Raw genomic sequence first — 19,523 nt, 5'->3', positions numbered from 1 at the left:
GGGTTCAGGGTTAGGGTCCTTATGGGGGGTCAGGGTTAGGGTCCTTATGGGGCAGCAGTGGTTAGCGCTGTCGCCTCACAGCAAGAAGGCCCTGGGTTCAAATCCCGGTCGTCCAGGTCCTTTCTGTGTGGAGTTCTCCTCTTGTTCTCCTCTTGTTCTCCTCGTGTTCTCCTCTTGTTCTCCTCGTGTTCTCCTCTTGTTCTCCTCGTGTTCTCCTCGTGTTCTCCTCGTGTTCTCGTGTTGTTCTCGTGTTCTCCTCGTGTTCTCCTCTTGTTCTCCTCGTGTTCTCTTGTTCTCCTCTTGTTCTCCTCGTGTTCTCCTCTTGTTCTCCTCGTGTTCTCCTCGTGTTCTCGTGTTGTTCTCTTGTTCTCCTCGTGTTCTCCTCTTGTTCTCCTCTTGTTCGCCTCGTGTTCTCCTCGTGTTCTCGTGTTCTCCTCGTGTTCTCCTGATGTTCTCCTCGTGCCTGCGTGGGTTTACTCCGGGTCCTCCGGTTTCCCCCACCATCATAAAGACATGCCCCGCAGCCTCACCCCGGCTCGTATGGATGTGAATGAGTGTTGGTGGTGGGGGAGGGGCCGGGGCGCTGATTGGGGGAGGGGCCGGGGCGCTGATTGGCTGCCACGCTTCCGTCAGTCTGCCCCAGGGCAGCTGTGGCTCCTGATTGTAGTTTACCACCACCGGATGACTGTGTGTGTGACTACTGGACTCTGGACTGTAAAGAGACTTCGGGTGTCTAGAGAAGCGCTATAGAAAATAAATGATTTATTATTATTATGGGGGTACCCTTCACTTCAGGGTTAGGGTCCTTATGTGGGTACCCTTCACTTCAGGGTTAGGGTCCTTATGGGGGTACCCTTCACTTCAGGGTTAGGGTCCTTATGGGGCTTCCCTTCACTTCAGGGTTAGGGTCCTTATGGGGGTTCCCTTCACTTCAGGGTTAGGGTCCTTATGGGGGTACCCTTCACTTCAGGGTTAGGGTCCTTATGGGGGTTCCCTTCACTTCAGGGTTAGGGTCCTTATGGGGGTACCCTTCACTTCAGGGTTAGGGTCCTTATGTGGGTACCCTTCACTTCAGGGTTAGGGTCCTTATGGGGGTACCCTTCACTTCAGGGTTAGGGTCCTTATGGGGGTACCCTTCACTTCAGGGTTAGGGTCCTTATGTGGGTACCCTTCACTTCAGGGTTAGGGTCCTTATGGGGGTACCCTTCACTTCAGGGTTAGGGTCCTTATGGGGGTTCCCTTCACTTCAGGGTTAGGGTCCTTATGTGGGTACCCTTCACTTCAGGGTTAGGGTCCTTATGGGGGTACCCTTCGCAAAAAAACAAATTATAAGAAGTGATGCTGATCAGAGACTCAGGGACTGAAAGTCATATTGACCGATGCTTCATGTGTTAAAGCTGCATTCTCTCCCCTGACCACCAGGGGGCGACTCCTCTGGTTGTATAGAAGTCTATGCTTCATGTGCTAAAGCTGCATTCTCTCTCCTGACCACCAGGGGGTGACTCCTCTGGTTGTATAGAAGTCTATGCTTCATGTGCTAAAGCTGCATTCTCTCTCCTGACCACCAGGGGGTGACTCCTCTGGTTGTATAGAAGTCTATGCCTCATGTGCTAAAGCTGCATTCTCTCCCCTGACCACCAGGGGTCGACTCCTTTGGTTGTATAGAAGTCTATGCTTCATGTGCTAAAGCGGCATTCTCTCTCTTGACCACCAGGGGGTGACTCTGGTTGTATAGAAGTCTATGCTTCATGTTTTTAATCTGCATTCTCTCTCCTGACCACCAGGGGGTGACTCCTCTGGTTGTATAGAAGTCTATCTTCATGTGTTAAAGCTGCATTCTCTCTCCTGACCACCAGGGGGCGACTCCTCTGGTTGTATAGAAGTCTATGCTCCATGTTTTAACGCTGCATTCTCTCTCCTGACCACCAGGGGGCGACTCCTCTGGTTGTATAGAAGTCTATATTCATGTGTTAAAGCTGCCTTCTCTCTCCTGACAACCAGGGGGCGACTCCTCTGGTTGTATAGAAGTCTATCTTCATGTGTTAAAGCTGCATTCTCTCTCCTGACCTTCTTTTCGTTTCACTGAAGCGTGATAGTTATATGGCAGTTTCCCATTTATTTACACAGTCATTTGCGTTTTTGTTGAATACTGCAAGGTCTTTTGGGCTGCAAGGGTTAGGTAGTAGAGGGCTGCTTGTCCACATTCACAGCTGGTTGGGCCAGTCTTGTAGCCCCATCTGACCAGAGCATCTTTGGATCGTCCCGTTCTTGTTCTAAGGCGGTTGAGTGTTTTCCATTGAGCCCATGATGCTTCTTGGCCAGTGGGGGGTATTCCCATGTCAGTTGGAGGTGGGTCATTCTCAAGTTTTTCCATCCAGAGTTGTATTCTGGTTTCTTCCCGAGACTTTGTTTTGGGCTGGACCTGGCTGAGAAAACTTTTTCTTGACTTTAGCCGTTGGGCCGGAGGGTGACATCCATGGAGGAGATGGCGCTCATCGCTAGTAGCTTTTGTTTTCTCGACTCGGCTAGCAACTTTCCGTCTAATATCAGCAGCTGCAATGCCAGCGAGGAGGTGCAGGTTGCTTGTGTTGGTGGGTTTCAAGCAGCCAGTCATCAGACGGCAGGTGTTGTTCAAGGCTGGGGCAAGTTTCTAGGCATGGGTCCAATGATGTCCAGAAGCTCTCCTGACCACCAGGGGGCGACTCCTCTGGTTGTATAGAAGTCTATGCTTCATGTGTTAAAGCTGCATTCTCTCTCCTGACCACCAGGGGCGACTCCTCTGGTTGTATAGAAGTCTATGCTTCATGAGTTAAAGCTGCATTCTCTCTCCTGACCACCAGGGGGCGACTCCTCTGGTTGTATAGAAGTCCATGCTTCTTGTGTTGAAGCTGATTGTCTTCTGACCACCAGGGACATCACGACCATGAAGGGCACCATCGTGGCCCAGGTGGACTCCAGCGAGTCCTTCCAGGAGTTCTGCAGCACCGGCTGCCTCGGCGCCTACGAGAACAAGCAGAACCCGCCCAAGTCTGGACTCAAGACCAAATGCACCGTCTGCGGCAAGCTCACCGAGGTCAGTACCTCCGATAGGCTCCTCCCCTTTGTCCGCCACTTGTCAGTCAGTCACATGACTGATCCTCATGGAATCACATGACTGATCATGGAGTCACATGACTGATTCTCATGGAGTCACATGACTGGTCCTCATGGAGTCACAGATGTTGTGTCGTGGTGAACTTTAAGGTGAACGATCTCTTCCCTCCATTTCATTCCATCAGTCTCTTTTTATCATTTACTTTCAATAATCTCCTCATCCTCCTCTTCCTCACTGTTCTCTTCTTTCTTGTCTTCTGTTCTCCATTTTGTCTCCACGTCATCGTTGACAGCTCCGTCGCCACGGCAACCGCTTTGCTCAGAAATTAGATAGTTCCTCCTTAATAAACATGGTGCGTGTTAGTCGTCAGGCAGCATTCAGTTTATTATCCTAGAGACCACGTCTCATATAAACAACAACAACCACGTCTCATATAAACAACAACAACCACGTCTCATATAAACAACAACGGCGTCTCATATAAACAACAACAATCACGTCTCATATAAACAACAACGGCGTCTCATATAACAACAACGTATCAGAACAAAAACGTCTCATATAAACAACAACGTCTCATATAAACAACAACAACGGCGTCTCATAACAACAACAATGTCTCATATAAACAACGGCTCATATAAACAAAAATGTCTTATGTAAACAACAACAACAACAACGTATCATATAACAACAACGTATCATAACAACAACAAAGTCTCATATAAACAACAACGGCTCATATAAACAACAACCTCTCGTCCTAAAGGCTGAAGCCTGACCTCTGGTATTAAAGGCTGAAGCCTGACCTCTGGTATTAAAGGCTGAAGCCTGACCTCTCGTCCTAAAGGCTGAAGCCTGACCTCTCGTCCTAAAGGCTGAAGCCTGACCTCTCGTCCTAAAGGCTGAAGCCTGACCTCTCGTCCTAAAGGCTGAAGCCTGACCTCTCGTCCTAAAGGCTGAAGCCTGACCTCTCGTCCTAAAGGCTGAAGCCTGACCTCTCGTATTAAAGGCTGAAGCCTGACCTCTGGTATTAAAGGCTGAAGCCTGACCTCTTGTCCAAAAGGCTGAAGCCTGACCTCTCGTCCTAAAGGCTGAAGCCTGACCTCTCGTATTAAAGGCTGAAGCCTGACCTCTGGTATTAAAGGCTGAAGCCTGACCTCTTGTCCAAAAGGCTGAAGCCTGACCTCTTGTCCAAAAGGCTGAAGCCTGACCTCTCGTATTTAGGCTGAAGCCTGACCTCTGGTATTAAAGGCTGAAGCCTGACCTCTCGTCCAAAAGGCTGAAGCCTGACCTCTCGTCCTAAAGGCTGAAGCCTGACCTCTCATAAAGGCTGAAGCCTGACCTCTGTATTAAAGGCTGAAGCCTGACCTCTCGTAAAAGGCTGAAGCCTGACCTCTCGTATTAAAGGCTGAAGCCTGACCTCTCGTATTTAGGCTGAAGCCTGACCTCTGGTATTAAAGGCTGAAGCCTGACCTCTCGTCCTAAAGGCTGAAGCCTGACCTCTGGTATTAAAGGCTGAAGCCTGACCTCTCGTCCTAAAGGCTGAAGCCTGACCTCTCGTATTAAAGGCTGAAGCCTGACCTCTGGTATTAAAGGCTGAAGCCTGACTTCTCGTATTAAAGGCTGAAGCCTGACCACTCGTCCTAAAGGCTGAAGCCTGACCTCTCGTCCTAAAGGCTGAAGCCTGACCTCTCGTCCTAAAGGCTGAAGCCTGACCTCTCGTCCTAAAGGCTGAAGCCTGACCTCTCGTCCTAAAGGCTGAAGCCTGACCTCTCGTATTAAAGGCTGAAGCCTGACCTCCCGTATTAAAGGCTGAAGCCTGACCTCTGACAAAGGCTGAAGCCTGACCTCTCCTAAAGGCTGAAGCCTGACCTCTCGTATTAAAGGCTGAAGCCTGACCTCCCGTATTAAAGGCTGAAGCCTGACCTCTCGTCCTAAAGGCTGAAGCCTGACCTCTGGTATTAAAGGCTGAAGCCTGACCTCTGGTATTAAAGGCTGAAGCCTGACCTCGTATTAAAGGCTGAAGCCTGACCTCTGGTATTAAAGGCTGAAGCCTGACCTCTCGTCCTAAAGGCTGAAGCCTGACCTCTGCTATTAAAGGCTGAAGCCTGACCTCTCGTCCTAAAGGCTGAAGCCTGACCTCTCGTCCTAAAGGCTGAAGCCTGACCTCTGGTATTAAAGGCTGAAGCCTGACCTCTCATCCTAAAGGCTGAAGCCTGACCTCTCGTCCTAAAGGCTGAAGCCTGACCTCTGGTATTAAAGGCTGAAGCCTGACCTCTCGTCCTAAAGGCTGAAGCCTGACCTCTGGTATTAAAGGCTGAAGCCTGACCTCTCGTCCTAAAGGCTGAAGCCTGACCTCTCGTCCTAAAGGCTGAAGCCTGACCTCTGGTATTAAAGGCTGAAGCCTGACCTCTCGTCCTAAAGGCTCAAGCCTGACCTCTCGTCCTAAAGGCTGAAGCCTGACCTCTGGTATTAAAGGCTGAAGCCTGACCTCTCGTATTAAAGGCTGAAGCCTGACCTCTCGTCCTAAAGGCTGAAGCCTGACCTCTCGTCCTAAAGGCTGAAGCCTGACCTCTGGTATTAAAGGCTGAAGCCTGACCTCTCGTCCTAAAGGCTGAAGCCTGACCTCTCGTCCTAAAGGCTGAAGCCTGACCTCTGGTCCTAAAGGCTGAAGCCTGACCTCTGGTATTAAAGGCTGAAGCCTGACCTCTCGTCCTAAAGGCTGAAGCCTGACCTCTCGTCCTAAAGGCTGAAGCCTGACCTCTGGTATTAAAGGCTGAAGCCTGACCTCTCGTCCTAAAGGCTGAAGCCTGACCTCTCGTATTAAAGGCTGAAGCCTGACCTCTCGTCCTAAAGGCTGAAGCCTGACCTCGACAAAGGCTGAAGCCTGACCTCTGGTATTAAAGGCTGAAGCCTGACCTCTCGTCCTAAAGGCTGAAGCCTGACCTTGTCCTCCTCCACATAACCCATCCAGTCACAGTGATCATCTTCCTAAAGGAGAAGTGAATGAAGCTCCTGCTGCGTTTCTCTCTACAGATCCGCCACGAGGTTAGCTTTAAGGCCGTGACCCATAAGATCTGCAGCGACTCGTGTTTCAACGTTTACCGCCGGGCCAACGGCCTGATCATGAACTGCTGCGAGCAGTGTGGCGACTACCTGCCCAGCCGAGCGTCCGCCAACCACTTTCTGCTGGTGGACGGCCAGCAGAAACGCTTCTGCTGCCAGGCCTGCATCACGGAGTACAAGCAGGTACTGAGGAGCCGGGCTCCCTTCATTCACGTCCCGCTAAATGACAGGTTGCTGCTGGTAGTAATTACGCCGTGGCGAGCCCTCCTATCCGCCTCTTCCTCCTCCTCCTCGTCCTACTCTTCTTCCTCTTCCTCTTCTTTCTCTACTAACCCGAACCGTAAACTTCCTTTCACTGGTTCCAAACATATATACACATGTTTACACATGTTTAAACACGTGTATACATGTATACACGTGTTTACACATGTTTAAACACATGTGTTTATACATATATACACATGTTTACACATGTTTAAACACATGTGTATATACATGTATATACATGTATACACATGTTTAAACACGTGTGTTTATACATATATACACATGTTTACACATGTTTAAACACGTGTATACATGTATCTGGTGGGCCGGACCTCCTCGTGCACTTGAAGGCACCGTAGAGACCTTGTGGGTTTAAATAATGTGTTTTTAACTTAATGTATATATTTATTACTCTAAATATTCCAGTTCCTGAAGACTAATTATAACAGCTGTTGTGAATATAAATATGTTAGTTATTTACACCAAAAGAACCTCCGGTATCTATAAACATGTTCACAGGTCTGAAGATGCTTCTATCCAGTAATATGGTATATATTACACATCTCTGAGATGATTCTATCCAGTAATATAGTATATATTACACATCTCTGAGCTGATTCTATCCAGTAATATAGTATATATTACACATCTCTAAGATGATTCTATCCAGTAATATAGTATATATTACACATCTCTAAGATGATTCTATCCAGTAATATGGTATATATTACACATCTCTAAGATGATTCTATCCAGTAATACAGTATATATTACACATCTCTAAGATTCAATTCAGTTTATTTGTATAGCCCAATTTCACAAATTACAAATTTGTCTCGGAGTGCTTTACAATCTGTACACATAGACATCCCTGCCCCAAAACCTCACATCGGACCAGGAAAAACTCCCAAATAACCCTTCAGGGGGGAGAAAAAGGGAAGAAACCTGCAGGAGAGCAACAGAGGAGGATCCCTCTCCAGGATGGACAGATGCAATAGATGTAATGTGTACAGAAGGACAGATTTAGAGTTAAAATACATTCAATGAATATGACAGAGTGTATGAATAGTTCATAGTAGGCATATTCCACGATGGAGACCTCCACGATCCATCAGGCAGATGGCGGTGGGAGGAGGAGGGCGGAGTCTCAACAGGACAGTGGCGTAGTCATGAGCAGGAATTACGACCCAGACGATCCATCAGGCAGATAGGATCTATGCCGTCTCATAGGGTCCGATGACCCCATGAGACGTAAAGTCAAAAGGACTTCGGGAGAAAGCAGAGTTAGTAACGTGTGATTGAGATGAACATTCATCCTTAAGGAGAGAAAAAGAGGAGATAGGTACTCAGTGCATCCTAACGTCCCCGGCAGCTATAAGCCTATAGCAGCATATCAAGGGGCTGGACCAGGGCAAACCTGATTCAGCCCTAACTATAAGCTCTGTCAAAGAGGAAGGTCTTAAGTCTACTCTTAAACGAGGTGACTGTGTCTGCCTCCCGGACTGAAATTGGAAGCTGGTTCCATAAAAGAGGAGCTTGATAACTAAAGGCTCTGGCTCCCATTCTACTTTTAAGACTCTAGGAACTACAAGTAGTCCGCATTTAGTGAGCGTAGCTCTCTAGTGGGCAATATGGTACTACAAGCTCCTTAAGATATGATGGAGCATCACCAATCAAGGCTTTGTAGGTTAAGAGAAGAATTTTAAAAGTGATTCTTGATTTTACTGGGAGCCAGTGCAGAGCAGCTAGTGCAGGAGTGATGTGATCTCTTTTCTTAGTTTTAGTGAGAACACGAGCTGCAGCATTCTGGATCAACTGGAGGGACCTAAGAGATTTATTAGAGCAGCCTGCTAATAAGGAGTTGCAGTAATCCAGTCTAGAAGTAATGAACGCGTGAACCAATTTTTCTGCATCTTTTTGAGACAAGATGTGCCTGATTTTTGAAATATTACGTAGATGAAAGAATGCAGTCCTTGAGATTTGTTTTACGTGGGAGTTAAAGGACAAGTCCCGATCAAAGATAACGCCAAGATTCTTTACAGTGGTGTTGGATGCCAGGGCAATGCCGTCTACAGAATCCACATCACCAGATAATTGATCTCTGAGGTGCTCAGGGCCGATTAAAATTACTTGGTTTTGTCTGAGTTTAACATCAAGAAGTTGCAGGTCATCCATGTTTTTATGTCTTTAAGACATGCTTGAATTTTACAGAGTTGGTTGCTCTCCTCTGGTTTTATCGATAAATATAGTTGAGTATCATCTGCATAACAATGAAAGTTTATGGAGTGTTTCCTGATAATATTGCCCAAAGGAAGCATGTATAAGGTAAATAAAATTGGTCCAAGCACAGAACCTTGTGGAACTCCGTGATTAACGTTGGTGGTTATCGGCGCCATCGTTTACAAATACAAACTGAGATCGATCTGATAAATAGGATTTAAACCAAATTAGTGCCGTGCCTGAAATGCCAATCGACTGCTCCAGTCTCTGTAACAGGATGTCATGGTCAATGGTGTCGAATGCAGCACTAATGTCTAACAAGACCAGGACAGAGAGGAGTCCTTTATCTGCTGCCATTAAGAGGTCATTTGTAATTTTCACCAGTGCCGTCTCGGTGCTGCGGTGTTTTCTAAATCCTGATTGAAATTTCTCAAATAAACTATTATGATGTAGAAAGTCGCACAACTGATTTGCGACCACTTCCTCCAGGACCTTGGAGAGGAAGGGGAGGTTAGAGATCGGTCTGTAGTTAGCCAACACCTCTGGATCCAGAGTGGGCTTCTTCAGGAGAGGTTTAATAACAGCCACCTTGAAGGAGTGTGGTACGTGGCCTGTTAGCAGAGACACATTGATAAGATCTAATAGAGAGCCGCCAATTAAAGGCAAAACGTCTTTAAGCAGCCTCGTCGGGATGGGGTCCAAGAGACAGGTAGACGTGTTCGAAGTAGAAACCGTTGAAAATAATTGGTCACGGTTGATAGGAGAAAATCCCTCCAAATATACACCAGAGCATACAGCGGTTTCCAAGGCCATTCCACATTCTGATGATTCTATCCAGTAATACAGTATATATTACACATCTCTAAGATGATTCTATCCAGTAATACAGTATATATTACACATCTCTGAGCTGATTCTATCCAGTAATATAGTATATATTACACATCTCTAAGATGATTCTATCCAGTAATATAGTATATATTACACATCTCTAAGATGATTCTATCCAGTAATATAGAATATACACTTTTATTAATCCCCAAGGGGAAATTAGTTCTCTGCATTTAACCCATCCTTAGTTATTAAGGAGCAGTGGGCTGCGGTGAAGCGCCCGGGAAGCAACTGGGGGTTCAGTGCCTTGCTCAAGGACACTTCGACTCGCAACTAATGGGGAGAGCGGGGATCGAACCCACAACCCTGCGGTTGCAGGACGGCCCTCTTACCCCACTGAGCTAAAGCCGCCCCAAAATATGGTATATATTACACATCTAAGATGATTCTATCCAGTAATACAGTATATATTACACATCTCTAAGATGATTCTATCCAGTAATACAGTATATATTACACATCTCTAAGATGATTCTATCCAGTAATACAGTATATATTACACATCTCTAAGATGTCCAGTAATATGGTATATATTACACATCTCTAAGATGATTCTATCCAGTAATATAGTATATATTACACATCTCTGAGATGATTCTATCCAGTAATACAGTATATATTACACATCTCTAAGATGTCCAGTAATATAGTATATATTACACATCTCTAAGATGATTCTATCCAGTAATATAGTATATATTACACATCTCTGAGATGATTCTATCCAGTAATATAGTATATATTACACATCTCTGAGATGATTCTATCCAGTAATACAGTATATATTACACATCTCTAAGATGTCCAGTAATATAGTATATATTACACATCTCTGAGATGATTCTATCCAGTAATACAGTATATATTACACATCTCTAAGATGTCCAGTAATATAGTATATATTACACATCTCTGAGATGATTCTATCCAGTAATATAGTATATATTACACATCTCTAAGATGTCCAGTAATATAGTATATATTACACATCTCTGAGATGATTCTATCCAGTAATACAGTATATATTACACATCTCTAAGATGATTCTATCCAGTAATATAGTATATATTACACATCTCTAAGATGATTCTATCCAGTAATATAGTATATATTACACATCTCTAAGATGATTCTATCCAGTAATATAGTATATATTACACATCTCTAAGATGATTCTATCCAGTAATATAGTATATATTACACATCTCTGAGATGATTCTATCCAGTAATATAGTATATATTACATCTCTGAGATGATTCTATCCAGTAATATAGTATATATTACACATCTCTAAGATGATTCTATCCAGTAATATAGTATATATTACACATCTCTGAGATGATTCTATCCAGTAATATAGTATATATTACACATCTCTAAGATGATTCTATCCAGTAATACAGTATATATTACACATCTCTAAGATGATTCTATCCAGTAATACAGTATATATTACACATCTCTAAGATGATTCTATCCAGTATATATTACACATCTCTAAGATGTCCAGTAATATAGTATATATTACACATCTCTAAGATGATTCTATCCAGTAATACAGTATATATTACACATCTCTGAGATGATTCTATCCAGTAATATAGTATATATTACACATCTCTGAGATGATTCTATCCAGTAATATAGTATATATTACACATCTCTAAGATGATTCTATCCAGTAATATAGTATATATTACACATCTCTGAGATGATTCTATCCAGTAATATAGTATATATTACACATCTCTAAGATGATTCTATCCAGTAATATAGTATATATTACACATCTCTGAGATGATTCTATCCAGTAATACAGTATATATTACACATCTCTAAGATGTCCAGTAATATAGTATATATTACACATCTCTGAGATGATTCTATCCAGTAATACAGTATATATTACACATCTCTGAGATGATTCTATCCAGTAATATAGTATATATTACACATCTCTAAGATGATTCTATCCAGTAATACAGTATATATTACACATCTCTAAGATGTCCAGTAATATAGTATATATTACACATCTCTAAGATGATTCTATCCAGTAATACAGTATATATTACACATCTCTGAGATGATTCTATCCAGTAATATAGTATATATTACACATCTCTGAGATGATTCTATCCAGTAATATAGTATATATTACACATCTCTTATTGAGCTGCTCATGTGAGATCAGTTTACTCCTCAAATGGATCCGTCTCTTAAAACCTCCCGCTCAGTGCTTAATGTCTTTTCCTTTTTATTTTAGGTCTCAGCAACTTCAGTTTTGTATCGTTGTGGGTTCTTCTTTTTTTCTCTTCCTCCTCCTCCTCCTCCCTCTTGACATATCTGATCTGCTGTCCTAGATGTAGCACCATGTGTGTTGTTTCACAGCTGTGATGATGAGCTGAAGCTCTTTGAATCCGACATCACAGGTTTCAGCACCAGTTAAAGTCTTTTATTGTGAAGCAGCAGAATATCTCTTGAATAAATGAATGTGTTCCCGTTGTTGTGGAACTTATTGCACACGTTGACAGCCGCTCCTCCTCGTGTTCAGCCTGACGTTCGGGCGAGGTCACATGACACGAATCCATCACTGAAGACAAGAAGATGCGTAGAACACAATGTTGTCGGTGAAGCGTTATTATCTCTGATGATGCGTTCAGGGACTGTCGTAAAGCAGAAGCCTGCTGTGCTGATGTCTCCTCAGGCTCACAGTAAACTGGCGACGTGCCTGACTTGCAAGACGCTGATCAAGACGGGCGAGGTGCTGCACAGCCTGGGGGCGGGCGGCTCCACCATGGGCTCCTACTGCGCCGTCAGCTGCATGAACAAGGGCAAGCTGGCCTCCACCTCCTTCATCAGTGAGGAGCCTCCATATGAGAGATGACATCTGGTTTTAGAGTTCTAATGAGCTTTAGGAAGTTAAACATTAGAATTCATCTGATCTCTATTTTATTCTCGTTTATCAACACCACGTTTTACTAGATTACACCTGAATGCATCATGAGACCCTTATCATTATGGTCTGTCTCACCTCTTAGTCAGAGATTCTATCTTTCATATTACCAAAATGTCTCTTCACTGTTCTTCGTCGACTTCATTCTTTGGACCTTGAGCAGAAGCGTGATGCAGCGTGTGTTGGTTCTTCGTCCTCATTTAAATGTGATGCTCGCTGTGTTCATATATATATGTATATTAAACATCTCTAAGATGATTCTACCCAGTAAAGTATATTACACATCCCTAAGATGATTCTACCCAGTAAAGTATGTTACACATCCCTAAGATGATTCTACCCAGTAAAGTATATTACACATCCCTAAGATGATTCTACCCAGTAAAGTATATTACACATCCCTAAGATGATTCTACCCAGTAAAGTATATTTCACATCCCTAAGATGATTCTACCCAGTAAAGTATATTTCACATCCCTAAGATGATTCTACCCAGTAAAGTATATTTCACATCCCTAAGATGATTCTACCCAGTAAAGTATATTTCACATCTCTAAGATGATTCTACCCAGTAAAGTATATTTCACATCCCTAAGATGATTCTACCCAGTAAAGTATATTTCACATCTCTAAGATGATTCTACCCAGTAAAGTATATTTCACATCTCTAAGATGATTCTACCCAGTAAAGTATGTTACACATCCCTAAGATGATTCTACCCAGTAAAGTATATTTCACATCCCTAAGATGATTCTACCCAGTAAAGTATATTTCACATCCCTAAGATGATTCTACCCAGTAAAGTATATTTCATATCTCTAAGATGATTCTACCCAGTAAAGTATATTTCACATCCCTAAGATGATTCTACCCAGTAAAGTATATTTCACATCTCTAAGATGATTCTACCCAGTAAAGTATATTTCACATCCCTAAGATGATTCTACCCAGTAAAGTATGTTACACATCCCTAAGATGATTCTACCCAGTAAAGTATATTTCACATCCCTAAGATGATTCTACCCAGTAAAGTATATTTCACATCCCTAAGATGATTCTACCCAGTAAAGTATGTTACACATCCCTAAGATGATTCTACCCAGTAAAGTATATTACACATCTCTAGGATGATTCTACCCAGTCGTAACGTCTTTGTCCTCCTCATTTAAATGTGATGCTCTGTTCAGACTCTGAGCCGTCCTGTCACTCCTGTAAGAGGAACTCGTTGCCGCAGTACCAGGCCACGCTGCCAGAGGGCGACATCCTCAACTTCTGCAGCTCTCCGTGTGTCGCCAAGTTCCAGGTGGGGCTCTTCTTCTTCTTTTACATCTGTTCTCATAATACATGTAGCGAGGACATTGTCGCTTTGATGTGGATTCACAAGCGGCTCTTAAACCAGATTAACGGTTATTAACAGATAATAACAGTTAATAACTAATGACTGTTAATAACTAATAACGGTTAATAACAGTCATCAACTGTTAACAGTTATTAACAGTTAACCGTGATTGAGTTATCCGGTAACCGTGACTCCCGTGGTACTCGGGCAGCAGTCCGTGACCCCGTTTCATTTCTCAGTTGATGTTAAGGAGAACCGCCTCTAACTGCAGCCAGGTGCATTATGGGAGCCCGTTGGTCACAGGTTTTCTTTATTTATTTCCAGAACGCTGGTCTTCAAGCGACCGCCAACGGGCAGCCGGCCCGGGTGCAGCTGAAGTGTAACTACTGCCGAGGAGCCTTCAGCCTGAAGCCCGAGACGCTGGAGTGGGAGGTGAGCGCTCCCACCACACGGCTCCCAGTGCAGCAGCACCCAGAGGGCGGAGCCTCAGCCGCCTCCCGTTGTGTCCCCAGGACAAGGTGTTCCAGTTCTGCAGCCGGACGTGCTGCGAGGACTACAAGAAGCTGCACTGCATCGTGACGTTCTGCGAGTACTGCCAGGAGGAGAAGACGCTGCACGAGACGCTGCGCTTCTCCGGGGTCAAGAGGCCGTTCTGCAGCGAAGGTCCTGCTCTCCAGAGCTGCTCCGGGCCGGCCTTCTGGGCTCATGCGTAACGAGTGGTTGTTGTTGTTGTTGTCGTCTCCTGCAGGCTGCAAGCTGCTGTTCAAGCAGGACTTCATCCGGCGGCTGGGCCTGAAGTGCGTGAGCTGCAACCACTGCAGCCAGCTGTGTAGGCGGGGCCTGAGCCGGCAGCTGGGCGGCGTGACACGGGACTTCTGCAGCGAGGGCTGCGCCCTGCAGTTCAACGACTGGTACTACAAGGTCCGCCCCACCGCCTACACCTGACCTACACCTGACCTACACCGGGCCTACACCTGACCTACACCTGACCTACACCTGGCCTACACCTGACCTACACCTGACCTACACCTGGCCTACACCTGGCCTACACCTGACCTACACCTGACCTACACCTGACCTACACCTGACCTACACCTGACCTACACCTGACCTACACCTGGCCTACACCTGGTCTACACCTGACCTACACCTGGCCTACACCTGACCTACACCTGACCTACACCTGACCTACACCTGGCCTACACCTGACCTACACCTGGCCTACACCTGACCTACACCTGACCTACACCTGGCCTACACCTGGCCTACACCTGACCTACACCTGACCTACACCTGGCCTACACCTGACCTACACCTGACCTACACCTGGCCTACACCTGACCTACACCTGACCTACACCTGGCCTACACCTGGCCTACACCTGACCTACACCTGGCCTACACCTGACCTACACCTGGCCTACACCTGACCTACACCTGACCTACACCTGGCCTACACCTGACCTACACCTGACCTACACCTGGCCTACACCTGGCCTACACCTGGCCTACACCTGGCCTACACCTGGCCTACACCTGGCCTACACCTGACCTACACCTGGCCTACACCTGGCCTACACCTGGCCTACACCTGGCCTACACCTGGCCTACACCTGGCCTACACCTGGCCTACACCTGGCCTACACCTGACCTACACCTGGCCTACACCTGACCTACACCTGGCCTACACCTGGCCTACACCTGACCTACACCTGGCCTACACCTGACCTACACCTGACCTAGACCTGGCCTAGACCTGACCTACACCTGACCTACACCTGACCTGGCCTACACCTGACCTACACCTGGCCTACACCTGGCCTACACCTGACCTACACCTGGCCTACACCTGACCTACACCTGACCTACACCTGACCTACACCTGGCCTACACCTGACCTACACCTGGCCTACACCTGACCTACACCTGGCCTACACCGGGCCTACACCTGACCTACACCGGGCCTACACCTGACCTACACCGGGCCTACACCTGGCCTACACCTGATCTACACCTGGCCTACACCTGGCCTACACCTCCCTGCTCTCCAGGCGCTGAGGTGCGACTGCTGCAAGGTTCAGGGGAGCCTGACGGAGTCGGTGATGTGGAGAACCGAGATGAAGCACTTCTGTGACCAGGAGTGTCTCCTGAAGTTCTACCTGCAGCAGAGCGAGCCCATCATGGTCACGCAGAAGGGCCCGGAGAACTGCACCCTGGGTAGAGAGAGAGTGTGTGTCTCTGTGTGTGTCTCTGTGTGTGTGTGTCTCTGTGTGTCTCTGTGTGTGTGTGTCTCTGTGTGTGTGTGTCTCTCTGTGTGTGTCTCTGTGTGTCTCTCTGTGTGTGTCTCTGTGTGTCTCTGTGTGTGCGTGTCTCTGTGTGTGTGTGTCTCTGTGTGTGTACTCATGTCTTCTTTGTGTCTTCCAGGCTATGAGCTGCAGGGGCCCAGACTCGGGGTGAGTTCAGTTTCTTTGCTCTCTGGTTCCTGTAGTCCAGATGAAGCGTGACCCGTCTAGAAGACGACGAGGCCGTGAAGGGGTTAACGAGTGCAGCGTCGTCACGACTTTATCATCCCGTAAAGAAAGTGGAATATCCACTGAACAAGTTAATCTGCTGGCAAAATATTCCCATTGAATGTAGATTGAGTGTCTCTGAAGCACAGTGAAGTCCTTCAGGAAGGTCAATAGATACAGACGATCTATCGGTGAGCTTTTATTCTGAAGGAACCCGTCTCCCTCTGGCCTGCAGCTGGTGAGCCAGGGCACGGCGGCGTGCGCCGGCGGCGGCGCGGTGAGGGACGTGAAGAACAAGGCGGTGCTGTGCAAGCCGCTGACGCTCACCAAGGCCACCTACTGCAAGCCTCACATGCAGAGCAAGCTGCTGCAGACGGGTGAGACACACACACACACAGAGAGACACACACAGAGACACACACACAGAGACACACACACACACACAGAGACACACACACACACAGAGACACACACAGAGACACACACACACAGACACACACAGAGACACACACACAGAGACACACACAGAGACACACACACACACACAGAGACACACACAGAGACACACACACACACACACACACACACACACACACACAGACACACACACACACACACACACAGAGACACACACACACACAGAGACACAGAGACACACACACACACAGAGACACACACAGAGACACACACACACACACACAGAGACACAGAGACACACACACACAGACACACACACACACACAGAGACACACACACACACACACAGAGACACACACACGTATTTCCTGCGCTCCGTCTGTGTTCCTGGAGCTCGACAGCTGTGTGCTCCTCCAGACCCGGCGTCGTGAGCGTTGGTGATGTTATTTATGTATTTATTTATTTATTGATGTATGTATTTATTGATGTATGTATTGATGTAATCGTTGTCCCGTGTGTCTCAGACGTGGACGACGGCGTGAAGAGGGAGTACGTCCCGGTGCCCATCCCCGTGCCCGTCTTCATCCCCGTGCCCATGAGCATGTACGCTCAGATCACGCCGGCTCTGCTGCCGCTGCCCCTCCCTGTAAGCTGCTGAGGAGCACCTTGTTGTTGTTGTTGATGTTAATGCTTTCATGCTAACGAAAGGCCACACCAATGCTCCTGTCCAGATCCCGGTGCCCGTGTTCCTGCCCACCAGCCTGCAGGGGGCGGAGCAGATCCTCCAGACCATCAAGGAGCTGAAGGACCAGCTGCCCTCAGGCCCCGCCCCCCTCACAGAGGACCAGCACACAGGTGAGGCTCTGCAGTGACACACAGGTGAGGCTCTGCAGTGACACACAGGTGAGGCTCTGCAGTGACACACAGGTGAGGCTCTGCAGTGACACACAGGTGAGGCTCTGCAGTGACACACAGGTGAGGCTCTGCAGTGACACACAGGTGAGGCTCTGCAGTGACACACAGGTGAGGCTCTGCAGTGACACACAGGTGAGGCTCTGCAGTGACACACAGGTGAGGCTCTGGGTACGTCGTGCTGGGGCTGCTTGATGTCATGTGTAGGGGGCGCTATGGAGCCGTATTGACATGGACAGGTAGCTCCATCTTTAAATGTGTGACTTTAGTCCCGTGGTTTATTCCACCTGCTTGTTGCTTCACAGGGAAGCAGACGGTCTATTCTGGTCTATTCTATTCTATTGAGAGGGGTCTGAATAATCTGTTCAGGAGGAGATGAAGGAAACGGGTTTACAACATTCAAAATGGCTGAAAATCTGATTAGGCTCATTTGATCTATAAATAGAGCGCCCCTCTAGGCGTAGAGCCGCTGCACCTGAGACCTTCAGGTCAATCATTCATAATGAAAGAAAGATGACCTCTACGACTCAGAGGTCATGAAATGACAGCGTGCAGAAACCTTCTGCCCACCTCAGAGGAGCTCGTCCCAAACAACGCTCCACTAAGCAGGCCAACAATGTGATGATGATGATGAGGATGATGGTGATGATGATGATGATCTACCAGCTGTGTGTTTTAGATGTCAAGCTGGTGCCGGTAAAGATGGAGTGCAGAGTAGAGGTCTCCAGCTGCAGCTCTGAGAAAGAGGAGGAGCAGGCTGCAGAGGAAGAGGAGATGCAGGCTGCAGAGGAAGAGGAGAAGCAGGCTGCAGAGGAAGAGGAGAAGCAGGCTGCAGAGGAAGAGGAGAAGCAGGCCACTGAGGAAGAGGAGAAGCAGGCCGCTAAGGAAGAGGAGATGCAGGCTGCAGAGGAAGAGGAGAAGCAGGCTGCAGAGGAAGAGGAGACGCAGGCTGCAGAGGAAGAGGAGAAGCAGGCCGCTGAGGAAGAGGAGAAGCAGGCTGCAGAGGAAGAGGAGAAGCAGGCTGCAGAGGAAGAGGAGAAGCAGGCTGCAGAGGAAGAGGAGAAGCAGGCCGCTGAGGAAGAGGAGAAGCAGGCCGCTAAGGAAGAGGAGATGCAGGCTGAAGAGGAGAAGCAGGCTGCAGAGGAAGAGGAGAAGCAGGCTGCAGAGGAAGAGGAGAAGCACGCCGCAGAGGAAGAGAAGCACACCGCAGAGGAAGAGGAGAAGCAGGCTGCAGAGGAAGAGGAGAAGCAGGCTGCAAAGGAAGAGGAGAAGCAGGCCGCTGAGGAAGAGACGCCAGAGAAAAAGGAGAAGAAGGAGCAAGGGGAGGAGGAAGAGGAAGAGATGCCAAAGGAGGAGGAAGAGGATGAAGAGGAGGAGTATGAGCCCGAGCTGGACCTGGAGGCCGACTTCCCTCAAGGTAAAACAGCTTCTGCACACGATGAGGGTGATGAAGGTGTCCTCGCTCGACTGCGCCAGCAGGGGGCGCTGTGACCACGAGAACACATGACATGCTACAAGACACGCCTCCACTCAGACACGCCTCCACCCAGACACGTCTCCTCTCAGACACGCCTCCTCTCAGACACGCCTCCACCCAGACACGCCTCCACCCAGACACGCCTCCACTCAGACACGCCTCCTCTCAGACACGCCTCCACTCAGACACGCCTCCACTCAGACACGCCTCCTCTCAGACACGCCTCCACTCAGACACGCCTCCACCCAGACACGTCTCCTCTCAGACACGCCTCCACCCAGACACGCCTCCACTCAGACACGCCTCCACCCAGACACGCCTCCACCCAGACATGCCTCCACTCAGACACGCCTCCTCTCAGACACGCCTC

At 47.3% G+C, this 19,523-nt stretch overlaps 1 protein-coding gene across 1 annotated transcript in view; it reads left to right on the top strand.

Moving 5' to 3' along the window:
* zmym2 (zinc finger, MYM-type 2) overlaps positions 1–19,523 on the top strand; it is a 50,108-nt gene that overhangs the window by 11,855 nt on the left and 18,730 nt on the right. Inside the window, exons 5-17 of the mRNA XM_056436565.1 lie at positions 2,911–3,073; positions 6,134–6,346; positions 12,250–12,403; positions 13,687–13,802; positions 14,163–14,270; positions 14,351–14,501; positions 14,587–14,759; positions 15,889–16,054; positions 16,262–16,290; positions 16,583–16,724; positions 17,289–17,410; positions 17,496–17,619; positions 18,356–19,093. Coding sequence (XP_056292540.1) covers positions 2,911–3,073; positions 6,134–6,346; positions 12,250–12,403; positions 13,687–13,802; positions 14,163–14,270; positions 14,351–14,501; positions 14,587–14,759; positions 15,889–16,054; positions 16,262–16,290; positions 16,583–16,724; positions 17,289–17,410; positions 17,496–17,619; positions 18,356–19,093 — 2,399 coding nt within the window. The remainder of the gene's footprint in view (positions 1–2,910; positions 3,074–6,133; positions 6,347–12,249; positions 12,404–13,686; positions 13,803–14,162; positions 14,271–14,350; positions 14,502–14,586; positions 14,760–15,888; positions 16,055–16,261; positions 16,291–16,582; positions 16,725–17,288; positions 17,411–17,495; positions 17,620–18,355; positions 19,094–19,523) is intronic.

Source organism: Pseudoliparis swirei, chromosome 2 (genome assembly GCF_029220125.1).
Source record: "Pseudoliparis swirei isolate HS2019 ecotype Mariana Trench chromosome 2, NWPU_hadal_v1, whole genome shotgun sequence".
Lineage (NCBI taxonomy): Eukaryota > Metazoa > Chordata > Actinopteri > Perciformes > Liparidae > Pseudoliparis > Pseudoliparis swirei.
This window is presented reverse-complemented; position numbering and strand designations above follow the sequence as displayed.